The 12,279-nt window shown below is 40.2% G+C and overlaps 2 protein-coding genes across 2 annotated transcripts; one reads left to right on the top strand and one right to left on the bottom strand.

Moving 5' to 3' along the window:
• Positions 1-7,105: 7,105 nt before the first annotated feature.
• LOC103334479 (prunin 1 Pru du 6.0101-like) lies at positions 7,106-9,436 on the bottom strand. Its single transcript, XM_008237456.2, is given in 5 exon segments — positions 7,106-7,683; positions 7,821-8,158; positions 8,161-8,344; positions 8,437-8,780; positions 8,888-9,436. Coding segments are annotated over 5 exon segments (1,542 nt in total). The 5' UTR covers positions 9,177-9,436; the 3' UTR covers positions 7,106-7,296.
• Positions 9,437-11,019: 1,583 nt separating this feature from the next.
• On the top strand, positions 11,020-11,927 carry LOC103334480 (pollen Ole e I family allergen protein). Its single transcript, XM_008237457.3, has 2 exons — positions 11,020-11,296; positions 11,395-11,927. Exons 1-2 carry the CDS (start codon positions 11,148-11,150, stop codon positions 11,714-11,716), a joined length of 471 nt encoding a protein of 156 aa, XP_008235679.1. The 5' UTR covers positions 11,020-11,147; the 3' UTR covers positions 11,717-11,927.
• The last annotated feature ends 352 nt before the right edge of the window (positions 11,928-12,279 follow it).

Here is a 12,279-nt window from a genome sequence, read left to right as displayed (position 1 = left end):
CACACGCGCTGGCAGCGTGTGGGTGTCCAAAGCGATTAAGCTTGTCCGGAAAATCTCAAAATCTAGGCTCAAGACTCCTATCCTAGGTGTAACACCCTATTTGGAGCCACTTTTGTTCTTGGGCATACCCCAAAAATTGGACCGGAAGTGGCCGGAATCTCATCCCGAAATTCGGCCGAACCCTAATTCGAAAATCAAGCTACCCACACTCAAAATTGATGCAATCCTACCCAACCATCAGCTAGAGCATGGAAAATAGGTAGAAAAGCATACCTCACTCGTCAAATTTGGAGAAGAAATTAGGGAGAACGAGCGGTTGAAAAATCTGTGAAAACTCGTTTTCTGCAGATTCATGGCGTGGTGAAGACGCGAAACTTGCGGGGTTTGATGGTGGGGCACAGCCGATAAGTTTAGTACCGGTGTCGTGGCATGTGGTGGCGGAACCGTGGTTGCACAAAATTGATCGGGGAGAGCTGCGCGCAGGAGAGAAAGAGAGAGCACGCGGAGGAGAGAGAAAAGACGGGAAAAAAAAATGAAAATGAACTAAAAATCTGATTTTGTTTTACAAATACCCTTTTCGAATTATTTATGGTTTTGCCACCGAAGGCAATTTGATCGCCAAAACTTCGTTATAACTCCGATTCAAGCCTACCGCATGTCCACAAATTCATCTCAGAACCACCTACGCAACCAAATCACTTGTGGTCTCAAAATCCTTCCGGACAAGAAAATGACATAAATACCCTACCCCAAGGGTAGTTTCGTAATTTCACATTTAATTTAGTTTTACCCTTTTGCATTGTAAATTAAATAGAGTCGAGGTGTTACACCTTTGATAGGGACAACATGAAAACCAAGATCGTCGTCCTTGGATTTGCAATGAACGGTCATTTCTGCACCCAAATCATTAGTTATTCTAACATTTTGTTTACCTGGAAAAAAAACAGGGTCTGGATCACAAGTAGTTTGGAACAACACCAATACCACACTAGTAGAAGCAGCAACACATTTTTGATGAGCAAAGACATATTGATATTGTTTGTTTGGAAGTATGGTAAGACTTTCTTGGTGGATCAACACTTGGGTAATATGTGTTCTATTATATATGAGGTTCCTTATTGTCTAATTAAATTAGAGGGAAATGGAAGAACACGTAACAAATTTGGAAGTCTTTTCACAAATTTTGATATTGGTATATCTTAGGAAATTTTCAAAATTCAATAAATAGATTTGCAATTAAATTCAAATCAAATATGATAATTAATATCCTACAAATCAATAACTTACCAGTTTTACGAATTCATAATTTACCTTCTTTATGTTTTAGGTGCAGAATTAGAATAAATAAAAAAAGTAAACATCAATAAATTAAAAAAGGCATGTAATCTTATGAGGCACAAAGTCAAGAAACTTGAATCATTAACAACTTATGCACGGATTGCACCTAATATTCGAAACCTCATATCAACTCGGACGAAAAATAAAAAAAGCCAACAAGGCCCGACCCGAGCCCAACCCTAAAGCCCGACCTAAGCCCAACAAGGCCAATAAGAAATCCTTACAACAACAACTAACAACATAGCATAATCAATAATAGTGATTTAGCAATAAGAAATACAACTGAAAATCTTTTCACAAACTATAACAAATAAGGCTTGTGGGAGCCCGGCCTGGCCCAATGAGAGGGCTCGGGCTTTAACATTCGAAACCTCATATCAACTCGGACGAAAAATAAAAAAGGCCAACAAGGCCCGGCCCGAGCCCAACCCCAAAGCCTGACCTAAGCCCAACGAGGCCAATGAGAAATCCTTACAACAACAACTAACAACAGAGCATTATCAATAATAGTGATTTAGTAATAAGAAATACAACTGAAAATTCATTCACAAACTATAACAAATAAGGCTCGTGGTAGCCCGGACTTGGCCCAATGAGAGGGCTCGGGCTTTAACATTCGAAACCTCATATCAGCTCAGACGAAAAATAAGAAAGGCCAACAAGGCTAGACTTGAGCCCAACCCCAAAAATTTAGAATCCTAATTTTACAACACCAGACAAGGGGTTATTGATGATTTTCTGTATTTCCTCACCCTCCATCAAAATCTTGTGGATTTCCAGGGTCCTAGAGTCGATTGGTAAGCAACCTACCATGCTCAATACCTTGTCATTGGCATGAGTTGCTTCTCTCTTTATAACAGGTAGTGAAAGCGAGAATTTCAGGATATGTACACAAAGTTGTAACCGAAAGCCATATATTATTAACCCTTGTGGGAAATCATCTTAGCCAAGCAAACAAAATAATCCAGTAAAAATAGGGCATCTGCTAAAATTGTCAATTAATTTGAAAATATGTCAATATCATAGACATGATTGACACCATGATACGAGACAAACACACATAAGCATTAATTGGATGAATATGAATATGCGATGCTTTGCAGGGAATCCACTACAAATTAGAAAATTAATAGTTTGACAAGTGCAAAAATATAATATGTTAAACATGCCAAAGTAGGAGTAGATATGGCTTGACCAGCGGGAATTGCTAAGCAATGCGATTCCAACAAAACATGGTCTTTCTGTGGAGTAGTCTCCATCATCAACATTTGTTGTAGTTTGTTGTCGAAGACCTCCTGGTGGGTTAAGAAGGTTTTGAAAATAGAATATGGCTATCACGGAAGAGAGAAGCAGCAACATGCCTTGATTTTCCTCCACCCAACCATTGTGTTCGAAGAATTTTGACAATTTGCTCACAAATTTGCTTGCAAAACTTGCATTTTCTTCTCTGTTTCCAGCAACAGCAGATGGTGTTGGAGGTTGGTAGACTTTTAATATTTCCTCTTACCTCTATGGACTTGACAGAGGCTTCCTCAGACAGATTCTCTACATCTACAGTAATAGGCACAGATTCTTCACTCATATCCAAAACTTCTTCAACAATCTCCATTGTCCAACAATCTGAAAAAATGAAAACTAATCTCTACACTTGGTCACTTCTTACTCTCTCAAATGAATTCAATAATCTTACTCTCTCAAATGCCTCAAACAAATGCTGTAAAACAAGAGCTCTCAAATGCCTCAGACAGATGCTTTAAAACAAGAGCTCTCAAATGCCTTAGAAAAATGCAAAGTAAAAAGCAAAAAAGAAGAAGAAAAGGCAAAGAAACCGAAAGCCATATATTATTAACCCTTGGGAAAAAACAACTCATCTTGGCCAAGCAAACAAAAAAATCAAGTAAAAAGAGGGCATCTGCTAAAATTGTCAATTAATTTGAAAATATGACATATGTTAACTTAGACTATTTTACCACTCAACATCTTCATGTGACAAAAATAACGCCACACAAAGGTTTTTTCTCCAATTAAAAAAAGATAGATGAATTAGGACTTTATAACAGTTCTATGTTGAGAGTTTATAATGAGGAGTACAATCCAACAATTTAATAATAACTTTGCAATAATAACTCCAATTTGTATGTATCAGATTGCTATAAGAATTCCTTACAACAACAACAGAGCATAACCAACATTATTGATTTAGCAATAAGAAATACAACTGAAAATATGTTCCCAAATTAGTTATAACAAATAAAGCTCGTGGGAGCCCGGCTTGGCCCAATGGGTGAGCTCGGGCATTAACATTTGAAACCTTATACCAACCTGAACAAAAAAATACGAAAGGCCAACAAGGGCCGACCTGATCCTGACCCCAAAAATTTAGGGCTTGCTAGGCCTGATGCTAAGCCTAATTTTGCGAAGGGTTAATAATATTCCTAGAGTCTATTGGAATGTGCCTTAAGTAACCTACCATGCTCAATACCTTGCCATTGATATGAGTTGCTTCTCTCCTTATAATAAATAATGAAAGCAGAAATTTTAGAATATGTACACAAAGTTGTAACATCAAATATAAATAGAGTTATAGAACATTATATATATAAGCAAAATACAAAGAATGCTTTTTTTTTAATTATTTTTATTTTTTTATAAATATAAATAAGTACAAAGTTTTTGTTGGCTGCGCAAATCTTACACCATCATGGCGGGCCGACAGGATATACGTCAACACAAGTCGTCCTACTTTGTATTGGATGGGGTGTGTGTTGACGTGTCAGCACGGTCTATCGTGCGATTGATGATGATACAGATGGATGGATGGATTGATTGAGTATGCCTGTTGGATCTGACTTCGCTCAAAACGATTGTGGCCGAAAGAGGAACAATTCTCGGCTTTAGGTTCACGACATAAGCTATGAGGCCGTTGAGAGTTGGTGGTGGAAATGACAATCGGTGGATTTGGATGGTGCTCTAACGCCTCGCTAGATTGCGAAGGCTGTATGATATATGGGATGGACAGAATAGTAACTGGGATGGTGCTCCAGTACCTTGAAAATCAAGGGTCATATGATATATTGATGGATGGAAGATTAACTTTACCACTACTCCTAGGAAAGCATTTAAAGATATTGAAAGTACATGACTGGAAGATAAATGATAGGAAAAGATAAGTTGCTCAGTAGGAAGCTTGGCTGGCCGGGGACCCTTTAAATGTTGCTAGAGGTCTTGTATTTATAGGAGAGTTGTAGAGAGTGCTTGGCAAATATAGGGATTTGAGGGATTGCATCTATCCTTCACTTTTTAGTTGTGGGCCCCAAGGTCAATTGACTTTGAGTTGTTTACTATTTCTGGCTTCAGTGGCTGTTAATCAGCCCATTTCCCAAGATAATGGACTCGCATTTCTGGCACTCAACCTTTATCCTCAGTCTCTGATGACCTGGGCCGTGACCGAGTACATGGTCAAGTATATGGTCTACAACTTGCTCTAATTGGAGGACAATTCGCCAGCTCAAACAAAGTTGGATCAACTCATCTTCGAAATCATGTTTTATCGTGGGTCCCATGACATTATAGCCAAAGTTAATGCCTTTCACTTTTCATATAGGGTGGAAAGTTTTCACTTTTCTAGAAACCCCATTCCAAGTTTTCCTCAATGGGACCCTCGCGTGTGTCTCGAGATAGTGGACAAGTCATGGCCATTATTTATTATCCGATGTCTGCTCGACCTCAGCCCTGAGTACCGTGACCGTGGTCCTCATATGTTGTCTATTGTCTGCCCGACCTTGACCCTGGATACTGTGACGTGGTCCTTATGGGAATCGAATTTTAGCCAAATCCTAGGTCAAATATTTCCTTCCATTTAGGCATTATTTGGCCTAATTATGAGTTATTTGATTCAATTGGAAATTATTCGAAATCAAATCCCTAATTACGTCAATCTCTCCAAATTGGGGAAGAATAATTTCTTTCAATGTATGGAATTATTCTTCTGAAACCCTAGCCTCTAAGGCTCCTATAAATACATGGCTACACCAAGGCTTGAGGTAACTCTAAACCTACGTCTAAATTCTCTCTGAAACTCTGCAGAAATTATCTTTCACAAACCCTAGCCGCCTTATTCTTTCTTTCTCTCACACAAGGCTCCGGCCACCACACATGGCTCTGGCCGCCCCGTTCACAGTATACATACAACTCCGTACCCTCTCCGTTAGCTATTGTTTTCCTACAAACACTTGAATTAACTTAGGCATCGAAGGGCCTTTGGCCAATACCCCGGATGTGGTTCTCTTATTCCGATTTGATTTGTAGGGAGAAAGAGAAGACAAAGGGGAAGACAGAATCTTATACGAATATTCCCGTGAGACGAAAATCGCTCCCACAGTCCTTATTTGTTGTTCGCTCTTTGCTCGACCTTGTGCGTATCTAAATACCGAAAATGGCCTCGGGCTGGAAAAGCTTGACCGATACCTTCCCTTCTCTCTAGAAACACAATGAGTTCATTCATTTATAGACTTTTAGAACGCAGCAAGATCAGTTAACTATCAAAAAACAAAATTCATTTATAACATTCAGTTATCAATTACATACATATGAACACACCACATGGTGTAAAGAACTCTTATCAAATTAGTACTTCTTTCATTAGAGCATCTTGAATGATATTTATTAGGAGAATCCCACTACCACTCACTCACTCAAAGACCTTACAATTAAATTAAAACTTGCAAATTACATGACACGCAAAGTCAAAGGTCATGTTTATTACAAATGAAGAAGAACATAACATGAGTCACATTTTCCATCTCACATAACATAACAGCAAAGAAACTAAAATTAAAATGGAGGAACATGCGACTTGAGATTATTTATTCTTGTTCCACTGATGGCAAAGGTAAGATCGGAAGGTACTGTCCCACCTGCATGGACCGTTTGGTCTTATGCTCCACATGCACTCATTATCGGCACAAAGCTTCTGCTGTCTCTCTCGTATATGTAAATGTCGAAATAGTGGAATTCAGTTCCCCATTTGAAGCTGCAAAAGAATTGGGTTGTATCCCAAAAATTGGGTTTAAATTTAAACCCATAGGTACCTTTGATGGGGACAACATGAAAACCAAGATCGTTGTCCTTGGATTTGCAATGAACGGTCATTTCTGCACCCAAATCATTAGTCATTCTAACATTTTGTTTACCTTTGGAAAAAAAACAGGGTCTGCATCACAACTAGTTTGGAACAACACCAACACCGACACTAGTAGAAGCAGCAACACATTTTTGATGAGCAAAGACATATTGATATTGTTTGTTTGGAAGTATGATAAGACTTTGTTGGTGGATCAACACTTGGGTAATACGTGTTCTATTATATATGAGGTTCCTTATTGTCTAATTAAATTAGAGGGAAATGGAAGAACGGTTTTGCTTTCTTGGTCTTATCATGACACTAAGCAAATTGGTCATACTCATACATCAAGTAGCGTTTTTGGTAACTTGTGGTTACACATACAATTGCAAATTAATAATGTAACGGAATCATCAAATTAATAATGTAATGGAATCATAATTAATCTGCTTGTTAAAATGTCAATTTTCCATAAAAGTTAATTTAAGTAGAACAAATACAATAACTTCCCATGATGATTTTAAAGAATTTCTTCATATAGCTTTTATTTATAATTTTTATTAGAAAACTAGTAGGAATTAAGCATGATGAAGGGTAGAAATGTTTAGAAAAAACAAGACGCGTTTAGGAAAAAGGGGGGAAATTTTCATTACATTTGCATAGATTACACGTAGTACTTATTTAATTACTTGGTAGCTAGACTCTCTCCTCTTACATTATTAGTAACAAGCCTTATAAGGCTCTTTTATTTATACACTCTCAGGCTCCGCTTCCTTTCTTTTTAACAACTCCAAAAAACACTACGTGCCGCATTCACTACATTTTTCTTCATACATTTACACAATTGCCCTCCTCTGCTGGCTGGAGCTCAAGGCAATGGTCTCCTGCCGGTTGTACTTGAGCTGCCTCGCCTGCTCTCGAGAAATTTGGTAGGCGTTGGCCAGCACCTCATCCGGCAGTGCACGGAGGAAGGAGGTCCGTCCAGCCAAGGTGTTAATGAACGCATTGTCCTCCGTCTTGAAGGCAAAGTACTCGAACCCTTGGTTGCCGGCTTGCTGGATCACGCCGTGGTTCTGTGGGACTATGAACAGCTGTCCCTGCTGCACCTCCTGGTCAAGAATTGCATCTCCGTTCTCGTTCACCACCTGAACCCTAGCATTTCCTCTGATCACGTACACCACTGAATGTGCGTTCACATTCCAGTGTGGGCTGTAGATACCGTTCTGCATGCATGCACAAGAATAATAATAAGCATTATCAAGATCATTAGAACATTAATTATTAAGCATTATCAAGATCATTAGTTAATCCTAATTAAATATTAATTAGCAAGTATATATATGTTTGTGTAATTGCTTACGCGGTAGAAGAAGCCTCTCTCGGCGCTGAGGCGAAGCGACCTGAGGATGGGGAGGTTGTGGCTGTTGAGGGTGCTGATGCGGCCGGCCCGGGGAGAGAAGATGTCGGCACGCTCAGGGTTGCCGATGTTCTCCTTCAACCTCAAGCTGCAGAAGGTCTCCTCAAGACCGTTGACCATCGGTTGTCCTCCTTGTTGTTGCCTCTCCTGCTGGAGCTGCTCCTGTTGTCGCTCCTCGTGCTCACGCTCCTGTCGTCCCCTTGGGGGCTGGACGAAGTCGAGGTTGCCCCTTACCCTGATGATTTGGTTCCTGTTGTCGTTCTGTCCCTGGAGGTTCCTGCAGTCTCTTCGTTGACGTTGAGGGCCTGGGCGAGAAGCTGTGTGTTGAAGCCGGAGAAGACGTTGTTGCCGTTTCCTTGTTGTTCTTGTTGTCCGGGACGTCCGAATGGTTGCTGACCCTGCTGGCGGGGTTGGCTTTGGCCTTGTTGGTTAAACTCATTCTCTGGGTTACCAGCTAGATAGAATTTCTACATAAGAGATAAAGGTAGAGTTAGTTAAGTAAATAATTTAATTGAATGGTGATTTTGTTAATTAAATAATTATACAATTATTTAGGTACCCTTGGGTTTTGGTCGAGCTGGTTGTGATCGCTGCTGACGTGGAAAAGGTTGACTGCAACAAGCTCCTGGTCGCCGTCGTTGTAGGACCAGTAGGCGACTCCGGCAGGGATGGCGACAACATCGCCCTCACGGATGCGGCGGGTCTTCTGGTGACGGTCGAGCTGTCGGAATTGTTGTTGTTGTTGCGGGCGCCCTTGTTGGCCCTGTTGTCGTCCTTGTTCTCCCTGTTGTTGTTGTTGTTGTTGTCGTTCCTGTTCCTGTTCCTGTTCCTGCTGAGAAGACTGCTGAGACTCTTCGAAAGTCTCAGGGCACCCAGAGAACACTGCTCCTAGAACACCCCTACCTGCACACCCATGCATGCAATATTTTATTTAGTAAACTAACGACTCAATTAATTAGTCTCGTAATTTAATACTTAATTAATTAGATATAGTAGTAATAACACGTGACCTTGGACGATGTAGATGAGTTGAGGGGCGTTGGAGTAGGAGGGCAAGTGTAGGCCGTTGCGCTGAATGGTGATTCGAGAGGCGGCGACCCCGGCACACTGGAAGTCCTCCTGGTTGAAGTTCCAGGTCTCGATCTGACCCGCCTCCGCCTGGATGCGGTTGTCGGGTTCGCGGGCTTGGAGCTGGTTGAGCTGGCACTGGTTCTGCGGACTCAACTGGGACTGGCGTGCCGCTAAGCAGCCATTGAAAACCAGAAGCAAGCAAAGAGAGAAAACGAAAGCCTTAGCCATAACACAAGAAAAGAGAAGGAGATAGATAACTTGTAATTCGAGCTCACTTGTATCTTGTGTTTGAGATGGTATAGCTGCGAGCGGTAGGCGCTGGTATTTATAGGAGGGAAAATGAGTTGAGGCGTGGACACGTAGAGTTTCGTGTGCAAGGCATATTTTGCCATTCTTCTGCTTGCATGGCTTTGAGACTGAGAATTGTTAACACCTCATTTTGCGTAGCAGTGGCAGCTGGCTATATATGCGGCAACCAGCGGGGTGGTTTCTCGTCAATATTGTTGTCTGGTTCTGAGCTTGATTTGCACCTGGCCGTTTGGTGAAGTAGAATTCATGGGACTTGGGATCCGAACCCGGGCCCATCTGACACTGCGTGCTTGGTGAGAAACGTGAACTCCACCTGATTGTCTGTGATGAGTTTTGTTGTGTTGTTATTCTTCTATCTTCTACATTGTTCTCACATCAACACCATCAGATATTCTTCAGTTTTGTTGTTCTCAACTTTTATGCCAAACCTACCTCTCATTAACTACTTTACTTTATTACTTGGAAGTTGGTTGGTACCACTTTAAGATATTTTACATCTTCTTTTTATTTTTTTGGGTATTTGAAACTTGGAAACTTTTTGAATTTTTGTCAGCGAATATTGTATAAACCTGCACTTATTATTCTGAAAGATGAAAGGTCACATATCATCCATGTAAGCACTTCACTAATCTTTTCAGGCTTAAAGGATTGCATGAGAAAAGGATATTCCTATGTTGAAGTCATTGAAGAATTGCTTCATTTATAAGTTCTCAAACAAGTTTTAGTATGTCCTGGTCTTAGAATTGGGTAGCCTCTTCTTCGCCTAAACTTTTCTTCATAAAAAAAATAAAATTGCTTCATTCATATTGAAGATTACAACCATGAGATATGCCTTCACAAACTATCCCGTCTGGCCAGATGAAAATCTCCTCCTCCCAACCTTTTCTCATTTTTGCAACCGATCGACCCAACCCCACAGACCCACTCTCTCCTTCTCTCATTTTCTTCCTCCTTCTGTTCGTCAATCTCCTCCTTCCAACCTTTTTCATTGATTGGTCTTCCTCTCAATCAATTGAACAATCTAAATAAAACCCAAAAGGATCATTGGAGAGAGAGATAGAGAGTTGTCATTGAGTTTAGGTAGAATGAGGTGGTGATTAGATAAAAGTCTTATTTGCCCTTAAAATTTGATATAAATTTCCTAATTTACCCTTAATTTTGACAAGAAAATTTAACAGAATTGACGGAAGAAAGAGTGGTACAACGTGATATCTAAACTAATGATGACCATAACAATTTTTTGAATTGAAATACGAAAAGTAAAATGAAATGTTATTTATGTGTATAACTCCCTCCGACGATTTTTATCCGCAACAAAAGTGTAGCAAGACACGAAAAACATGAAGCTTAGAAGAAAGAATCCTTCACAAGTGAGAAGTTTTTGAGTGTTTCATGTTTTAGCATCACGTATTGTTACTAATTCATATAATATAATATTAATAAAACAAATATTACAACATCAATAAATTAGTAAAACCACGTGCTAGTAACGGACACCGAAGTTTACTCTCACACCTCGTCACACTTTGTCACTTCTCTTTAGGGAAGTTAATGTGACATGTCCAATCTGATGAAGGCATATAAACATGTTCCAAGACACCTAGCTCTTTTGCACGTGGACCTAAGTGGAAGACAATTTCACCCTCCACTAATTTAAAACCAGATGGCAATAAAAACGTACACCATCCATACAAGGGCAAATTGGTAAAACCACTAGTATGGAGAACTGGACCAAGTGCATTAAAAAAACCACAGAGCGGTGGGAGAGCGTCCAAGGAGAAAAGAAAAAGAGAGAGAGAGAGAGAGAGAGAGAGAGCAAGTTTGAAACCGAGTCATGCCAAATATTCTCAACAGCACAAACTCAGATCCTAAACCAAACAAGAAGAAGATATGTTGAGGCTGTTGAGGCCTTCTCAACTGGGTCAACTCGTTCTTCTTCTTCTTCTTCTTCTTATTGTTTGCTCTGTACCCTCAACAACAGCCAAAACCCAAAGGCCAGGCTTTCTCTTCACAAGAACCACAGGAAGATGCACTCCACAGTAAGCTCTATCTCTCTCTCTGTTTTTCTCTTTCTTGTGGTGAAGTTACTGAAATGCCCATCGTGTCCTATAATGATGAGTTTATTTGTGTTGCACAGCTATTGGGGGAGCAGGAGGGAGGCGTGGCCGAGGATGGTCCCACAGACATCAACGGTGTCGAAGGTGTTCGGATCAAGAGCCTACGAACGGTACAGATCTGATCTGACGCTACTGGAAGCGACGGTCAGGAACGACGAGGAGAACGTCTACCCTAGGCTGCTGAAGCAGGCGAGCGCCGCCCTCCTGAACTCTTACGCCAGGAAGGGGTTTCCGTACAGTGCTTGGGAGGTGAAGACTTTGGTCATTCAAGCTCTGGTGTCGGATAAGGCTGCAGCCCTTCAAGCCCAGCGCTTCTCCGTTGCCAATGAGGCTTGCCATTAGCAACCCATCTGTGTTTTTTTTGCCCTTGCTTTATTTTCATCTAGTTTCAATTGTTTGTGTAGGCCCAAATACTAAATAGAATACTTCATTCTTGATGATGGACACTTTATGTGGTGGCAAATCAAATCTAGTTGCATATTGATCATTTGAGAGTCACCATATGAGTGGTTGAAAATTTGAATTGAACTTATATTATTTGGTCATGATCAAATCAAATATTTATGTACTGTCACTATTTTCCTTTTCTTGAATAGTTTCTGGATGTTGATTGATGAAGTAAAAATTCACCATCAAATTTTATGTGGCATCAAAGGTACAAGTAGAGAAGAATTTTACATGCTACATCAACCTACAATTGATAGGGTGGGTTGTAATGGGATGGGAGGGATACTAAGCTTAAAAATTGTATTGAGAGGGGAGATGATATAATAAATTCACACATACTATATGGATATTAGGACTTGAATTCAGGACCTTGTTTGGAGAACCAATTGTTCGAACCCATTATACTAGTGTACTCTGCCTAAGCTTAAAAATCTTTGTGAATCTCAAGTTATTAATTT

This window comes from Prunus mume, linkage group LG6 (genome assembly GCF_029339155.1).
Source record: "Prunus mume cultivar Tortuosa linkage group LG6, ASM2933915v1, whole genome shotgun sequence".
In the NCBI taxonomy this organism is placed as follows: Eukaryota; Viridiplantae; Streptophyta; class Magnoliopsida; order Rosales; family Rosaceae; genus Prunus; species Prunus mume.
This window is presented reverse-complemented; position numbering and strand designations above follow the sequence as displayed.

Bases quoted from the DNA above. Each gene is read 5' to 3' on its own strand.
- LOC103334480 (XM_008237457.3), top strand. From the start codon at position 11,148: ATGTTGAGGCTGTTGAGGCCTTCTCAACTGGGTCAACTCGTTCTTCTT. The intron at 11,297-11,394 runs GTAAGCTCTATC...TGTGTTGCACAG, and splicing joins ACAGGAAGATGCACTCCACA to CTATTGGGGGAGCAGGAGGG.